General features: G+C 39.7%; 1 protein-coding gene across 1 annotated transcript; it reads right to left on the reverse strand.

Moving 5' to 3' along the window:
- Positions 1-759: 759 nt before the first annotated feature.
- On the reverse strand, positions 760-16,907 carry LOC145780163 (uncharacterized). Its single transcript, XM_082591876.1, has 13 exons — positions 16,607-16,907; positions 15,428-15,515; positions 12,460-12,522; positions 6,437-6,569; positions 5,788-5,887; positions 5,211-5,575; positions 4,855-5,033; positions 4,525-4,666; positions 3,998-4,104; positions 3,128-3,214; positions 2,600-2,921; positions 2,193-2,401; positions 760-1,947 (listed from the first exon to the last, which is right to left on the reverse strand). The coding sequence occupies exons 1-13, from the start codon at positions 16,816-16,818 to the stop codon at positions 1,867-1,869; spliced, it is 2,088 nt and encodes a 695-aa protein (XP_082448002.1). The 5' UTR covers positions 16,819-16,907; the 3' UTR covers positions 760-1,866.
- Positions 16,908-17,414: the final 507 nt, after the last annotated feature.

Here is a 17,414-nt window from a genome sequence, read left to right on the forward strand (position 1 = left end):
TTTTGCCATACTATACTGCTTGACTAGAACCTTTTATTCACTTAGTTGCCAGATTGAAAGCTTGATCCACTTTACATTGATTTAATGTATGCACACTTTGTATGATTGTAAAAAGGATCAATTTGTTTTAGCTGGTTATATCTCTTGAAGAAGCATTTCAACGTTGAAGATTGATTTGCGTCGGTGATCCTTCTTTTTATTGTGTGCATTAGGCAGTACACTGCAGAAACATCCCAGTGAAAGGGCATTCTAATATCGGAGGAAATCTCCCGTCTAACAAACACGAACAGATGGTAGCCACTTTAACAAGTCAAAATTCTGCCACTAAACTTGACTAGAATGAAACCGCCAACCAATCATAAGCTACGGTTTAAGTGACGTAAAAAAATGACGAAAAGAAGATGATAGAAAGCAAATTATGTGATGGATTTTTTGTCAGCTGGTTGGCTTAGCGGTTAGAGTTAGGGCTAGAAAGTAGTCATTTCATTGACGCGGGTTCGATTCCCACCACTGCTGTTGCTCTTTTTCTTCTGTAATTACCAAATAAAGTTCAAAACAAGCATTAACTCTCTGGATGAGTGCTAGAAGGGTCACAATTAGACGGTAGCCTCTTATAACATGTTCTGATTGGTTGACGGTTGCATTGTAGTCATTCGCAGTGGCAGAATTTCGACTTGTTAAAGTGGCTACCCGAACAGATCGCTGGTGGCATACCTGCTGAAGCCTGAACAATGCTCATGATGACACAACAACACACAATGTGATGAATACTGATGTAATTACAAATAAACAAAATCCCGTCATTAACAAGACAGCTACACAAACGCTGGTCCGTGCAACGGCTAAGAACTTTAAGAATGTGCGAGATGGGGTCGCCGCCGCCGATTCCAGCATCGCAAATGGATCAGGCAGTTTTAATTAACGCAGAAATTGCCACATAGTGGCGCAAAACACACACAATAACAGAAAATTAAATTTCGAAAAAAAGGAAAGGAAAAGGAAGCCGTCTCATTGGTGCGTCGATGTGACGTCAAGCGACGAGGTTGACGCAAAAACAAGGTGGCAACCTGGCAGAAGACAATTCAGAAATTACAAGTAACTCTTTACACAACAAACCATGAACAGTCGCAGAACAACAACTAAGCAGAGGTAGACTTACCCGGTGACAAATTATGCTGACAACGTCGCTTCGTGACTCAACGACGCAAAACAAAGCTTAATTTGTAAGCGAGTGTATGGTAGGTATGATATGGCCGATATGAATAAGACAATAATTTTACGATTCGCCTCAAAACAATAGCTACGCGAGAAGGATTTGGAACTTAGTGTTTCTACTTGCATGAACATAAAACAACGATTGAAATCACTCTGCTGATCGGTGAAATTTACAACGCGACTTGTTTTCAGCGTGATCTAATGCAAAAGATTCGCATACGCTGAAACACAAATGACTTTGCAAACGAAAGAAACCGTCACATTTGCTGACGTTCTTAGCCAGCAAAATTTACTTTTTTACATCGTTAAAACTACGTCAAAATGGCAGCTTCTGCTGCAATAGCTTGAACTAAACATGGATATTTTTGACTGTTTTTTGATGCAAGCAACAACGCCACCCGTTTGCGAAATTAAGTAAAACATTGAAACCCGGGCAAAAAACAAACAACTTCCGGGTTAAAAACATGTCACGTGATATGGAGCGTCACTCTTTGTCGACAAAAACTAGCAAAACATATGATGAACACGTCGTGTCGTCCTCTTCTCACGACGTAACAACGCCTCGAAAGGGGTAGCCAACGAAAAGCGATATGAGTTGGATTTGAGTCTATGCGCAGACAGAAGGTAGCCGCACCACAAGCATGGGGCTTCTCACACAGTGACAGTTTCCGCGGGCTCGTGCGTCACTTCCGACTTGCGATCTTCAGCGTAGTTCATCTCGTCGATCTGCATCTGCATGGAAGCGCATTGTTAGCAGAGGAAATAAAAACCTTACATTAAAGCTGGGAAGTAAAGTGAAAGGATACTAAATAAGCAGCCTGCAGACGTTGAATCAATGTGGGGACTGATTTGTTGATAGGGGAACACGACGAAGGATATGACGATTAAGTTTAACATTTAAAACCATTACCCAAAATAACATCATCTTCCAACGCAAGTAAATATTCAAACCGAATTTGCTCATCATTTCAACTTACATCCAAGCCAGCGGCGGGATCATCAGCGTTGTCGTTAATATCGTTCGGTTGCGTGATGTTGTCCATGTTGACGACACGCTTGCTATAGGGTCCGCATGCTTCACGACGATCCCTTCGTCGAACGCGACGCTGAAGCATCTTCTCCTGAAGCTTTTCTACCTTCTGACGCGTCGTGGAGTTTTCCATCTGAAGCTGTTGCAGTCGGGACACTGAACAAAACAAAGCATGGTTCAGAAAAATGATAAAGGACATCTCTTCACTGAAAAAAAGTGTGATAACTATGTTGCGTAAAGTGGTAAAATTAAAAGACTTCCAAACGTTATAATACTGCCTGTGATTTCCTCAGTTTAACACATTCGATTGAAGAAAAAACACCAGGAAGTCTTTCAAAAGCATAAGTCGCTCACCGTTGATGTCTGGTGTCGGGCGTCTCGACTTTCTTCCACCACACCAGCAACTCCAGGACGATGGTCCGCCATTGTGTGGGCATTTACCCGACACTCTCTGTCCGCCCGATTCGGAGGGTACCAGCAATCCGTTAGATGAACGGCGGTTGCGCTGGTCGCTGAATTGGTGGAGCGGAGAGTAAACCGAGTGCGGTGAGACATGGTTCCCGACGCTATGCGAAAAACCTCCAGCAGGGAAGGTTCGATTAGTGTGAGTGTGGGGAGCTTGTCGGCTGTGACGTCGCTCCGTGCGTGCTGGTTCAGACGAACTACTTTGCTTGCTCTGAAATAAAAAATAAAATCTCGGCAACTAAATCTAAAAAACCTTGGAGATTTAGAAACAGAATCTCTGCTAATTGTGTAAGAAACTCTTGAAAGCGATTCCAAAAAGCAATAAATCGCATTCCGGCAGACCAACAAAGCTACATTTAGTGTTTGTCTACGTCACATGAGAAAAAAAAGTTCTGAGGGACTACTGCCATTACATACCTTATCGTTTGATGCTGCAGCTGATGTTTGCTTGTTCAAGTGCTCCTTGAACAACTGTGGGACCATTCCAATGTTGCCAGTCTGACCCTGGAAATTGCTTCGTTTTAACTTCGTGTAATAAACAAAAGTTTAAGAAAGCGAACGCAATGAAATCCTTTCGATCAACGTCGAAATGAGGAAATGAGCAACTTACGAAACCAACTGCAACTTTCAAGTTCATGTTCGCTTCATATCTCTCATCATCACATTGATGCAACACAAAACAAACAAAATAGTTGTTTTAAGAGTCATGCGCGCCAGCAAAAGTCGCCACTTTTACATCGTTTCAACGTCAAGCGACGTTGAGGCAAAGTAAAAAGGTAACTTTTGCTGGCTGGGACGATGGTAACGCGACGATGAGTTGTTGCCCCCAGCTATCTACTTTCCTAACATCCTCTTATTACGCCCGACCACGTCACAAAGTCGTTATACGTTTACAATCGTAAAAGTGATACCAACGAGCGGTTAGTGACCCACTTGAAAAGAGCTTCACCAAGCCGTGCAGTTGATTGATGGTTTAACAAAACATGTTAATTAGCAAGAATACCACGCAGGCCCACTTTCTCGAAAACTCAACACGCGAAATTAGGTTGAACCAAAAGCAAGACAACTGTTGCGTAAATTCATTATTAGAAATGTTTAGTGCCTGGATAGAACACCGCAACTGCTAGCACCTTATGCCCAAGGGGAATATTCATCTGAGGGAACGTATACTGCAAATGTATGCCAAATCCAAGTTGGAAACCGTATTGTCTACTTTTCACATCCAAAATACACCAGGACAAAATAAACCGTGATAGGTGATAGAACAAGTTGAAGTATCGCAAGTACCTCGTAGTGATTCGTAGCGCTGAGCAGGTCGGTTAAAATTTGCAGAATGGTTTGTGGGTCTCGTTTTGGCCTTCCCTCCCCGTCTTGGATGTTTGGGTGCAGGGAACCTGTTGGAAAGGAGAAGACAGTTAGGCCGCATGCTTACAAGATCAGCAATAATGTCACGAAAGCTCGTTTTATCGACCAGGTTCTGTCGACATTGGTTTAATGTGACATTAAATGAAATGTGGCAACATTAATTAGACGGAAATAAAAGAGCAAAACTGGGTCGCGCTGAAGTAACAAATCCGTGACGTTTCGCAAGCAGATTTAATCTATTCATTTCAAGAATCCTGTTACGTAAAACGTTAAACTCTTACAAGAGGGTTGAGTAATTAACTGTCGCAGCTGTTTTCAACTCTCTTTTTCAATGTTTATGAAATCATGACTTCATGCTTTAATTAAATGGAATCGAAATGCTTAGTCATCGTGTCGTAGTCCGCACCGCACGTATGTAAAAAAAAACCTGACAAGTAAAACGAAATTACCAGAAAAAGTCCCAGAAAAGATGCCAGGCCCGTGAGTGGTGACGCTATCTATGCTTGCTCCAGCAACAGGCGGGGCTTGGCTGGGATTGCTCATATGAGAGGAGGAGCTGTTTGATGGTCGTGCACGTTCACGAAGTGAACTCTGAAATTTGAAAAGTAAAAATTGAACGTCTGCTTTGCCAGCTTCGACTTGTTCTATACAATTTAAGCAATCATGCAAAACTGTTAACCCAGGCAACAAATTAGCCGTTTTTTACATTCAATTTACATTAAATCAATGTAAAAAACGCTTGATCTACTGTCTTGGAAACACCACGACAAGATGTTTACCTTCCCGCTGCGACGATGATGACAAGAGTTTCCACTGCCCGATTCAGATGACGAGTGCTTGGCAGCATGAACAATAGACGAGATCTCTGATGCCAGCTCCAGGCTGCTGTAAGCAACACATTGCTGATGTGCCCCACACAACCGTCTCAACCGCTGCATTTGCCTCACCATGCGAGAACCTATTGAACAAATAGCTTAGTGAGAACACTATTACAACATCATAAAAACGTTTGCAACACGCCATGACAGATAACCCAGACAGCAAAGCTGTTTTTTGTCTGGGGAAAAAGATAGGTCTTCGGTAAATTTTCAAACCCTATGATCAAAACTACTGTCACATTGTCACAAGCCCTGACCTGCTCCACAGGCGGCGTGTTGAGAGAGAGATCCGACTCCGGAAGTGATCTTTCCGCAAGTGGTCGAAGCTCTTCTGTACTGATAGTTTTCCCCTTTGTTTTGTGTGTTTTGTGGCTTGTCATTGCGCTGCTTCAACGAAACAGATGGTTTTCCAAGGGTGGAACATGCAGTTGCAAGTCTATCTAGATGACTTGTCTTGACAGAAGAACTTTGAGAAAGAACGGATGTTTGAGATAATTTCCTCTCGCTTCCGCTTGAAATCTTGGAGGATTCATTATTAGAACTCGATGGCGTTGCAGGAATGTCAGCAATAGATGATGATGTGACAAAGTTTGTTGGGTTCTTCCCAGAAGAATGATGGGATCTGTAAAAACGAAAAATCTTAAAAAGGCAACAAGAATGGAAGTTTCAGTGCATAAATTTGTAAATGTAAATTAATGCAAAAAAAACGGTCACAGTGAGTAACATGACATTCATAATATGCTACGATACTATTTTGTCAACTTCACTTCTAGTCTAAACACTAAATGGTCTTCGTTATCTCAATTCTCAAGGTATAAAGAGGTGGCCACTTACAAAGAATGTGACGTTCTTGCACTTGTAGAATTAGAAGGAAATCTTGACAAGTGATCGTAGAAAGGTCGTCGTCGGTGGCTGGTTCGATGGCTACTCGCATCTGATGAAAAAACACATCGTTTCAACGTCGATTTGCATTCTTTTTAAATTCATACAGAGTTGCTTTCCAGATTCACACTCACAGTGTTACAACAGCATTATCTTGTACATGTCAAATCAACATAGATGAATCGAATGCACGAAAAACGTTAAACAAAGGCCTTCTTCTGTAGCCTGCTCGACGAGTTCCGTGGCGATATCGATCTGAAGAGTGACAGAAGTTATCGATTTCTGTGGCTTTTCTAAAACCTTGCGCATGAAAGTACTGAGAGTGTTGTTTTCGTCATTTAATCAATGGCAAGGCAGCCATAATTACAGCGCACTTGTACAAGAAAAAAGTGCTCAACGCAAGTACACAAACTCCAGTAATGGCAATGTGCTTGTAATAGGAAAGTGTTGTCGTAGACAGGACAAAAGGCAAACTACGCCCAGCTAGCAAATGTTACTTTTTCTTCAAATTGTTGTCTTGCTGCTACCGATGTAAAAACGACAACTGCTACGGACTGACCCCTAATAAAAGGGCATACTGGACGCGTTGACTAAACCTTACCTGTGTTTGCAGAGGCCTGACTGCCAACTGTATTGGCCACTGACTGTTCCAATTGCAGTTGCACAAACATCATGTGATCACCAACACGGAGAGCGAGCGTGAGAGGAGAGCGGCCCGAAAGGAAGTCGTCAATCTGTGAAAATGCACATCATCGTTTCAGTCACTCATAAATATTTCAGTTACTGGAACAGAGGAGAGCTTCCCAGCCAGCAACTAGGCTTTTGTTACATTGATTCAACGTCCGCCGACGTTAAATCCATGCAAAAAAGAATGGTTTGCTGGCTGGGTTACGAAAAAACTATTGATTGAGAAATAGGACGTTGACTTCGCTTTTCAGACACACAGAAGTGCGATGAGTATTTATCGTCAAAATCAACATCTACTCATCTAGCATTGAGTTTGATTGAGAAATCCAGGCACATGAGAATCGCCGTGGGCGCTCCAATGTGGTAATTGCCCATCACAAAAGCCTCAAAACATTAAAATTAAATTGAGCTGTGTGGCGAGATTAGAAGTCAGCAGCGAATCGATGAATGGTTCACATCGCAATTACAGGCGACTTTTGGGCGAGATAACGAGCATGGGACTTTCAAGGCAATCCAACAGAAGTGGAGAGCTAAACTGACTGAATTTACGTTACTTCGACATTAGAAGATATCAGACAAAGAAAAATTCAGCGAGGCGATCTGAGCACAAGAGGCTCGTAGGAAGTCGTCTGATGCGTCAGCATGAGACTGTTTGTTAGCTCGTTGAAACTATTCGGTCGATTGACGAAACGCTATAGGAGATGGTCGAGCGAAGGCTGTCACTTTGCTCCTTCACAACAACAAAGACGCGGACCGCTCGTTAGTTTCTTTATTTGCTCCACCTACCAACGTAAGAGCAATAAAGCGCCATATGAGCAGAGTTGCGCATTCAACGGCTTCCAACAACCGAGGCATTGATACGTTTGGTGATGCTTGCCCTGGCGTGGGAAACAATTTTATTGCATTTGTGAATTACAGTAGAACAAAACTTGGAAACGGTCACTGACTGTTTCTTGAAGTTGAAACTTCAGCCATTCAACAATCTGTAGTTTGTCATGCTGGTCAAAAGGGCTAAACCACGAACAAACTATACACACATTCAAAAGGCAGTTTCTACCTAGGTGTACTCTGTACAGTGTAGCCTTCTGTTTTACTGTGGGAATGCGCGCTTGTTCACAACATTAAGATATTGCAAAAATCGGCTAACATGTAGACCTACGATTTTGTAATGATAGTGAAACAATCGGCCACCCCCACTAGTGGGGAACAAACCGACGATGGATTATGATGATGAGTGAGATGTACATTTTACACATAAATTGGTCCGATCTTCAATACGATATCATTATTTGCTTCATTTGAACTACAAACTGTTTTAGCGGAAGCATAGATAAGATGTAAAGCTATAGTTTCACTTAGTATGCATTCCTTCTGTGTACTGGAATCATTGACATTCACGATTAAAGTACCGTATATTATCAAGTGGCAACAAATCTTGACCTTACTGAGGCGCACTGTTAATCAGGACCAAAACCATCAAGTTGAAAAAACGTTGACAAAAGAATTTCTGCGGTTCAATGGCGTTGGGTTTGCTTGCAGAAACCGCTTTGAATCGTCTTGCGTTTGATCAACATCAGTTCGAAGAAACATGAGTGGAATTTGTTAAAGAATCCGTGAAGAGCAGAACAAGCTTGTCGCGGATCAAGTGGTTGAGAGAAACTCCCTCAAGTGCGACGCGAACCAGCGAGCGATATCGCGCTCCTGTTATTCTCTTAGTGACAGAACAGAAATATAAATCAGCGATGAAATAAAGATAGAGAGAGGAGCATACCATAGCTGGAACACTGGCGTGGCTTGCCAAAGCCAAGCTGGTCGTTACCTCGAGATCGCTTTGTTTATCCCAAACGACGCCATACCTTGCTGTGACGCCGCATCTACAAGCTTGAGAGAACGCCATCAAATCGAAAAAAAAAGAAATTCTGCGTTTTCAACGCAACGTTTTAAGACGTTTAAGCAACTGTCAACGAATGAAAGTGACATCAATTGTCTCTATTCCGCAACAAAAGCAATAGTTTGAAAGCTTGGCTCTTGAAAATCAGAGCTTGAAAATAACTGCTTCATGATTTCTCAACACAACACTCTGAGAAATAATGAGTAAGTCTGTTCACGAACATAGACTGTGACAGGCTCAATCACCTAATTACAGTTAATTTTAGAAGTTCTATACATAACAGTTTTGTTGATCTGTCGTTATATTGGGTGTTATCCCAGTCAGTGACAGCTGAATTTTTACATCGTTTCAGGATGGCTAAAATGTTCAAACGATATAAAAATGGAAACTTTGCCTGTTAAAATAAAATTAAGCGGAAAATGAGAAGAAAAAGGGTTTCAAATCGAAAGTCCAAGTATTCCAATACAATTGGAATTGGACGAGCATTGTCATTGAAAATACGTTAGTATCTGCAACCACGGTTTCGCTGATTACTGACATTGAAAAAAGCATTTTGAAATTGACAACAAACCGCAAGATGATCTTTTGTGTTGGTGGGAAACGAGCGTTCAACAAGCCGTGTTACTGTGTACTTTCATCGCTGACGCATGGTTCGATTAACAGTCTCGTGAGTCATTGTTAAACTAACGGCAAAATTCCGATCGCAATCCCACCAGTGTTCACTACACAAACAGCCTGAGCACCTCGGACGAACAATCCGCGCTTCGACATTAAACAAACAGCGCCGCTGTTGATGACTAACTCTGTGGCCAAGCTAACAAAACCCAACCCTTTCACGTTCAAACCTTTGGAGCCATGAGTTAATATGCGAATGAAGTCCGTTCGTGAATACGCTTTGGTTCGTGTACCATCTAGTTTTATTTTGAATCGTAATCAACTATTTGAACTTAATAACTTGTCACTAATGGTGTTAACAATGCTTTGACAGAGGAATATGCATTAACATCATCGCACCCAAGCAGCAAAACTTACTAATCGGTTCATCAATTAAAATGGCACCAACGACAGCATTTACATATTCATGATGAAACCAATACGTACCTTTTAGTACTAAAAATGTTTTTCAGTTAAAACATCTTTAACATATAAAATTAAGCCCTTGAACGAAACGAATGAATTATCAGCATTTTCTCTCATTTAGCCAAGAAATTTCGAAAAACTTTCAACGCCAAGGTAAACTAAGAAGATGATGTTCAATTGTTCATGTTCTTTAAAGTTCAGGGCCTTGCTGTACAAATCGTACTAAGCTAATTTTTGTTTTGTCATCTTTGAAAACTGCAATATGATCTTCAAGAACAAAAGATTAGAACAGGTGTGGCTTTTGTACCACTGAAGCCTGGATTCAAACTCCAACAAACAAAAGCTAAGGTGTTGGCCCATTAAACGGCACAAGACTTTTCTAAGTTTTGTGATAATTTCAGACACTGATAGGCTACCCCACAGATAGTGACCTCTCCGAGGTCCAAGCATGTGTTTTGCAGGCAATAATTTTATGCCTCAACAGCGTGCATGAGGACATGTAATTGATTTTTGGTGAAATGGCTGGTGATTAGTTTGAATACAAAGATGAAAAAGGTCTTTGTGAAACAAACACGCAAATCGTTTACCAGTATCTGACATAAACATGACAAATATCGCCACGACGTATTGTGACGAACCCCTTAGTTTAGAACCCCTGAATTGAAGCAATTCTGAGTAATTGAGTATTTGCAAGCAGTATCGTTCTATTTTTTGCAAACTCGAACACTGAAAGATCAAACCAACACAAAGATAGCGATTAGCAAAGCGGGACGTCACGAACGAGCAGTTGGCTCATGTTGGTGTTCTCATGCGTTGGTTTGCCATTCGGAGACATCGCATCTATGTAACAAAATACGTCGAGGATATCGTGACAAAAAGGATGCCACGACAATCAGCTTACACAAGGCATGAATGGAGGAAGTAAGAGAAATGGAGCCAAGACTGAATAACAAGGCAGCCTTCACCAACAACCCACGATCGATTGATCAACACAGTGGCGTCCGTCCAGCATATTCGTCACTGAGCCGTGTGTTAGCCCGAGGCCAGAGCAAAGAGGAACAAACACACGAAGCAATCAACGACCTTTTTGGTCTGAGCTTTCCTAGAGAACGAGACAATTATGCAAAGCACTTAACTTGAATCGCATTACAAGCCAAGCTGCTAAAACGAAGTGGAACAGTTCACCTTTACCCAAAACTTGCACGCTGCTTCGAATTTTGCACGAAATCGTTCAGATTTAGGATGATCAGTGCACTTGAAATAAAAACTTTGCGAAATGAAATTAAAGTTTCAAGAATCCAACGCCTGTCATACAAGTGTTTGGTTTAAGCCAGAAAGAGCGGGTGAACGTCATCAGCTGGTTTCCGCATGTCTGCAGCAGCTTTCTATGAAGCACTCAAACTGCTCAGTCAATACCCGTTAAACGCGCGCTGGACAGTCGGTGATTTGCATTCATTTGATCTTTGTTCACGTCGAAACAACCTTCCTGTTAATGCCATCACGTTTGATGTCGTTTTAACGTGTTGGTAAGTTAGGTAGAAAACTGAAACGGAAAAAGCGCAGGAACGTAACATCATGCTGAACGGATTGAAATAAATATTGTTCTGAATGTTCAAATTCATCAGTACCACATACACAACGGATACACCACCGCACACACCAAAGAATATTGGGGAAATGAGTGAAGTGCAGCGCTTCGGCCACGCAGTGATGTGAAATGTTAATCAGAAACTGTTTCCTCAAATGCACAAAATTGTCCTCATGGCATATACTTTACTTAGAAACCTCTAATGCTGATGGCAGAGATCAGTCAATTGCTCGTTTTATGAGGTTTATCCATCTGTGGAAGTCCTTTTTGTGACAAACTAGATAACCACCAACGCAAGATGACAAAACGAAAGCACGCATATTAGCTTCCCCAGTTTGTCGAACAGCCCCTTTTAAGTTGAAGCAACGTTTGAATGGGTGAAAAGATTTTGATGAAACACCACGACTTTTAATGGTTAATACTTAGAGGTACAGCATGAAACTTTTTGGTGCTTGCATTGGAATTTAAACCTCCGTCAGCAAGTTTAAGAGCATGAGAAATAGCAGTTGCTGCTTTCCCAACACAGAACCTTCAGCACAGCCTGTTGCTGAAACATCTGCTGGTGGAAACCATTCAGCGGTTTTGAAACATAACCGAGAAACAACGTGGTCAAGTCCCAGAGCACATGAGACAAAAATAACTCTGTCAGAAAAATTACAGCTGTTTTATTGTCTTGACATCCTTAATCTGATAGTCACGTGTCGTTGCTTATTAAAAAACAATAAGTTTTAACTGGGATAAGATTCGCACTACATCCTTGCCATCAGCTAAGCAGCGCGAGCTGATTGAGCGGTTGAGCGTTCCTGACACGCCATGACAAAAACCACACTGATGACCAGTCGCGCTTTTGTGACGTCACAAACAGCTTTATTAAAGGCCTCAATGACGCACAGGAGGTATACGTCAGTACAAAATAATAAGCAAAGCGTGATTATACGCCTGTTACGAAGCTCAACGAAGGGAAAAGGCTGACTGGTCACACCGGGAAGTTCCAGTACATACGAGTATTTCATGTTTGTTTAATGTGTTTTTTTCTTGGGCCTACGTAAAAATTCGAGCATATTCATCCAAGAAATCAGTTGTGTCAAACGTTTTGAGGTTTGTCCCACTAAATGACTGTTAAACAGTGGTTTCGGAATAATGTGATTTGCTACATCAACGAAACAGCCTTGCCGAACTTAGCTTCACTAAGAACGTTGTTCAATTTTTTTTAAAAGTGTTACAACATAGTGGTAAGAGCTGATTCATACACACAGAACAGCAAGTAAAATTAGAAACACGACCGATAAAATGAAGGGTGGATTGTAGAAACTGGGAAAAATAAACCAACTGAGTGTAACAATTGTTTCAAAAGTTTTTTGAAAGTACAAGCAAGTACCTGAAGATCGGATAAGCTTTCAATGGCTTGAATGATAGATTGTTGGGTTCCTTGCACCGTCGACTGAAAAGCAAACATTCTGGTTAGATGAAAAGAAAAACTTGGTTGAGTACCGTTGCAGTCATTCATGTGGAAGTGCAACCGACCGTTCAAACAATGGACGATTTAACATGAGAAACCGCATGACTTGGGACATTCAACAGCACTTTGAAGCCTCAAAACCCTATGTGCACCAACCATACACAATTTAACCTTTTGGCTCATTGTACTGTTCTCCAAACTCGTCAGCAATTCAGTCCTATAAAATAGGAAATACATTGTTGGGTTGGAACTTTTTTCCATGTGTTGCTGTTATACGGAAAGAACCTCACTGCTCATATCTAACAGATTACACCAAGTGCCTCAAGTGTCAGTTGCTTGTAATCACAACCTAGACAACAATTCGGTCCTTTCTTACATTGATTCAACGTCTGCAGACGTTGGATCAATGTAAAAAAAACGACAATTGCCGCCTGGGAAGTTGAGTAAGCACATATGATGTTTTTGTTGCATAGTGGTAACGCATTTGAACGTTGATTTTATGTTTGAATAGTGTGTAATGTGTACATAGTTGTGCAACAGTGATAGCAGTGTTTCGCGCATATGTGGTGTCAAATGAAAACTTAACATATGTCAGACAAAATGTATCTCCGACAACATATCGCTCGGTGTCCAGTACTGGATTCCCACCCCTGCTTAACAACCAGTTTCATGAAGATATAATCACACTTGCACATAATAAATACAGTAACAAAATGAGAATTAACTTCTTCAAGTCACTATAAAAATAATAACTTCACAGTCTTTAATAAAATAACAACATGAAGATTTAATGACATTGCTAGTTGAAAAACTGCAGCAAGGCGTTTGCTATCTGATTAGATCATGTTTCTGTGTCGCCGTTTGACAGTATGACTGGTACTGAAGTTAATATGTGGCATAATTTTGAGGAGGATTACTTCACGTTAGTACAGAATCGCAAAGCTGCCAGCTGCGATACAAACTATGAAATGGAGAAACTATTCGACCTGTATCATGTGAAGTAAACCACCTAAACAAATCAACCATTTTTTTACATTGGTTCAACGTCTGCAGATGTTGAATCAGTTGATTGAAAGCAGTTGATTCGTTGTTTGGGTAAACGTTTAACCGTTTTTAACATGAACAATGAGAACTGGCTGTGGGTGTTATAGCGCACACAGCATGTGAATGAAAAACAAACCGGATTGAACAAGAATTTGAAGGAAGGATGTTGACTGAATTGCCTTACACAAAAGTTTGGGACCAATAAAACTAAATTCCATATAACGGTTATCATTATGCTAAAACGCTAACGTCATTTGTACATCGAATAGACGTTATAGACCGTGAAATCGTTGATAACATTTGCTTGCGCAATCCAAAGAGCTTTAGTGAAACTGCTGATTCTTTTCTGAGCTGATTCAAGGCAATGTATAATGTATTATTGCACGATGGGAAGGTTTGACAAGCGCTTGCGCAACGACGAAAAGCAATAACCGGTTCACAAAGCATCACGCGATCTGTAATATCTGCTTTAAGCGTTTAGTAAGCACTACAAGAATAGTTGTAAATTTATCAGCAAAAAACATGCCGTGACGCATCCATTGCGTAAGAATGATGTCACGTTAGATAGCTTATGAGTTGTCACTGATAAATTGATATGGTTCTACTGCGCTTGTAAATTGTTGAAGTGAATAACATTTCAGCCAGAAAAAAGAACGTTTGTAGTAATTGAATCAAGTAAATGATTTTTCTGGCTAAAATGTTATCCACAATTACTACAAATGTTGATTTTTTTACTGGGATCTGCCACTTTCATGTTTGTTTTTAAAATCTATTTCTACCAAAAGTGTTAGGATAATAGTTTCATCTAACAGAGAAATAGTAACTTCAGAAAAAAAACAACGCCCAGTACAACCCTTACATGCAACGCAGCCAACAAACGTTTTTCCAGATGTAGCACAAAAAGTAGAATGTTTAAATTGAAACAACCAATTCTTTTTCATTTATTCAACGCAAAAATATCGTTTCGACAGAGCACCGGATGGAGGCCAGTCAGGGCTTTTATGTTAACCTTTTACTTTCTTCCCTTTCAACAAAAGGAACCGCTCATGAGTAATAGCTTGAAGACCCTTCACGAGGCTTTGATGCGCACGATCGAACTTTTTCAGAATAGCGACAGGAATCGCTAGCGGTAATAATTTACTTTGAAAGAGATTGTACAGAAAACCAAAAGAATTACGTTACCCACACTCAAGAAAACCTGTCACCAGTTAAAACTGCCTTGAGTTAACCCCAATACACATTTAAACAATGTAAACATACAGTAGAATGAGCCATATGCAATGTTTGGCAGACCTGTTTCTCGTTTTAATTATATGCATTTAGATTTACTATACATCAGTTCAGCATCACATATTTCGTGATTTTCAAGTCAACCCTTCTTTCACTGCGAAACGTACCAAATCGTGATGTCATACTTCGTGAGAGCCAATCTTGTCACCTAATTCTAATCTTACATTAGGAGACAAGCTAATTACCGAGTTAGTACGAAATACCATCAGCACTGACCCAAATTATAATCAGTTAACAAGCATTATACCCATAATCTAAAGAACGAACCCTAAAATTGTTTACAATACACCATCTTTCCATAAATAGGCAAAAAAAGTATTTGGCTGCAGGCCGTTGATACAAGACAAATGGGATGACGTCTGACAGTTAAACTATTAACTAAAATAGGCCAATTTCCTCAGTATGCGCATGAGGTCTTCTACTTCAATTCAAATTTATCCAACCGCAGCTTTACTTTGCCATTTGAGATACCTACCACTCAAGACATGAATTGACAAATAAATAATAAAAATAGTGGCCACAAGCTTGTAGAAGCAGAGAGTAGACAACTCACCGAGAAACCACTTTCAACAGCTGGCAATAATGTGACTTTACTTCCTTCTTGAATTCGATGTTCAGATACTTGTCCAGTGGACAAAACCCTGAAATGGGAAAAATATTAATAATAATATATTATGTTTATGTGCAAACAATTGGTGCAGAGATAAAGTATTACTCAGTCTTTTTTTTTTTCTTCAGACCAGTCATAAATAGAGTTGTGAATTGCTGAAATATGTATAAAAGTGGATCATATGATAAAAAGATCCTGACATATTATTCAAAAAAGTCAAACAATGTAAACGTATAGCACCAATATAGTCTTGCCCAACCAGAAGATCAGTTCCAACTTAAAATAATAAGAAACAAGGCTTTGTGGAAAAAAATCAACAAAATAAAACACTTTTTGGAAAGGGTTTCTTCTGACTGGCATTGGTCAAAAATCTAATGTGTTTCGTTGTATCGAACTGAAACAAAAACTCATATACTCTGAGACTCAATAAAGAATTTCAATTGGACATGGCTACGACGCTACGTTAATATTTACATATCATGACAACTAGGTTTAGTGCATGTGTCCACACTCCACAGTCAACATAATGTGGTTTCAAAGATTATTTAATGTACGGCATGCAATAAGTCGGTGCATTTCATAAAACAGCAATTTGTCAACATAAAAACAATATATATATAGAATAGATGCAGGTGGATGCAGTGATCTATACATTTCAAAATAATAAATCTATTAGTATTTTAAACAAGGATTGTAAATCTACAACTGCCAGTATTGGAATGCAAGATCAAAGGCTAAATGCAGATAATAATTGCACAATTCAGAGAAAAGCACAATAAGCTTGGCAAGTCCACTTATGTAGATAATGACAATTCATCAACAATTGCACCATTCTCCAATCTCCATGCAGCAAATGGAGTGGAAGGTTTGTGTGTGTTAAATGATGAAACAAAAAGTATATACGGTGTTTCAAGATATACTCAACCCAAATGGTCAAACAAGACAAGACAACCAGACACTTTTGTTGCCTCAAAAAATGCAACTGTAACCTTTACAAGACATGATGACAAACACTGCTGTGACATGAGGTCTTATATACATTTGGGCTACGGCAAAAACATGATAAAATACACTACTGCCTAAATGTAGCAACAAACAACACATACGAACAAAATCACTCACTTTTCTTTAAATAAAACTTTTAAGCGTTCATGTGGTGTTTGTAAGTGTCGAGCAATCTTTTTTCGAAGATTTTCAATGCTGTCATTTGGTGAAACTTTGATATCAAATTGTCCACCAGTGGTGGGACAAACAGTCACATTGATTAAACCTTCAAACTGAGAGTTTGGAGTGGAGGTAGTAGGTCCAGTTTGAACTTCCTCATTTATATCCATGTTTATAACAAATTAAAATTGATATCTAAATTGACACTTGTTTCAAATACTAAAACTTCATCTTGATTCTAATATTATTTAAATTTATTAAACCTGTAAATAATAATCATATTAGATTTAAACATGAAGATACTTTCCATTGTACAAATATATAATTGTTGTTTTTTTTTTACGGTACGGTACCGTAGTCCATAAAGTTCACATTAAACTATAAGCTTGATATGAAACTTGTATTCACATTATTTCAATTGGATTATTGGGAGAAACACTTCACAGTGTGATGTTTGACTAAGAATAAGCAAATTGAGAATGCTGAATATTTTTATCAAACTCAAAAGTACGCAATTTCTAGGAATATTTGGATTATATATAAGCAAAAATACTCTACTCAACGATATCAACCTTGAAGTACTGGTACCGTACTTTTTGTTTAAATGTAGTATTTTTTAGCCTAAGTTATGTGTTGATACTCTATAATAATTTTGTAATGCATCTTAATGAGCAACAACAAAAAAGTATCAATTGCTCTGTATCTCACAAGCGCTGTTAGTAATGGAATGCATTGGGGAATTAGAACAAAAAACTATAGACTCAAA

Source organism: Aplidium turbinatum, chromosome 1, assembly GCF_918807975.1.
Source record: "Aplidium turbinatum chromosome 1, kaAplTurb1.1, whole genome shotgun sequence".
NCBI lineage: Eukaryota > Metazoa > Chordata > Ascidiacea > Aplousobranchia > Polyclinidae > Aplidium > Aplidium turbinatum.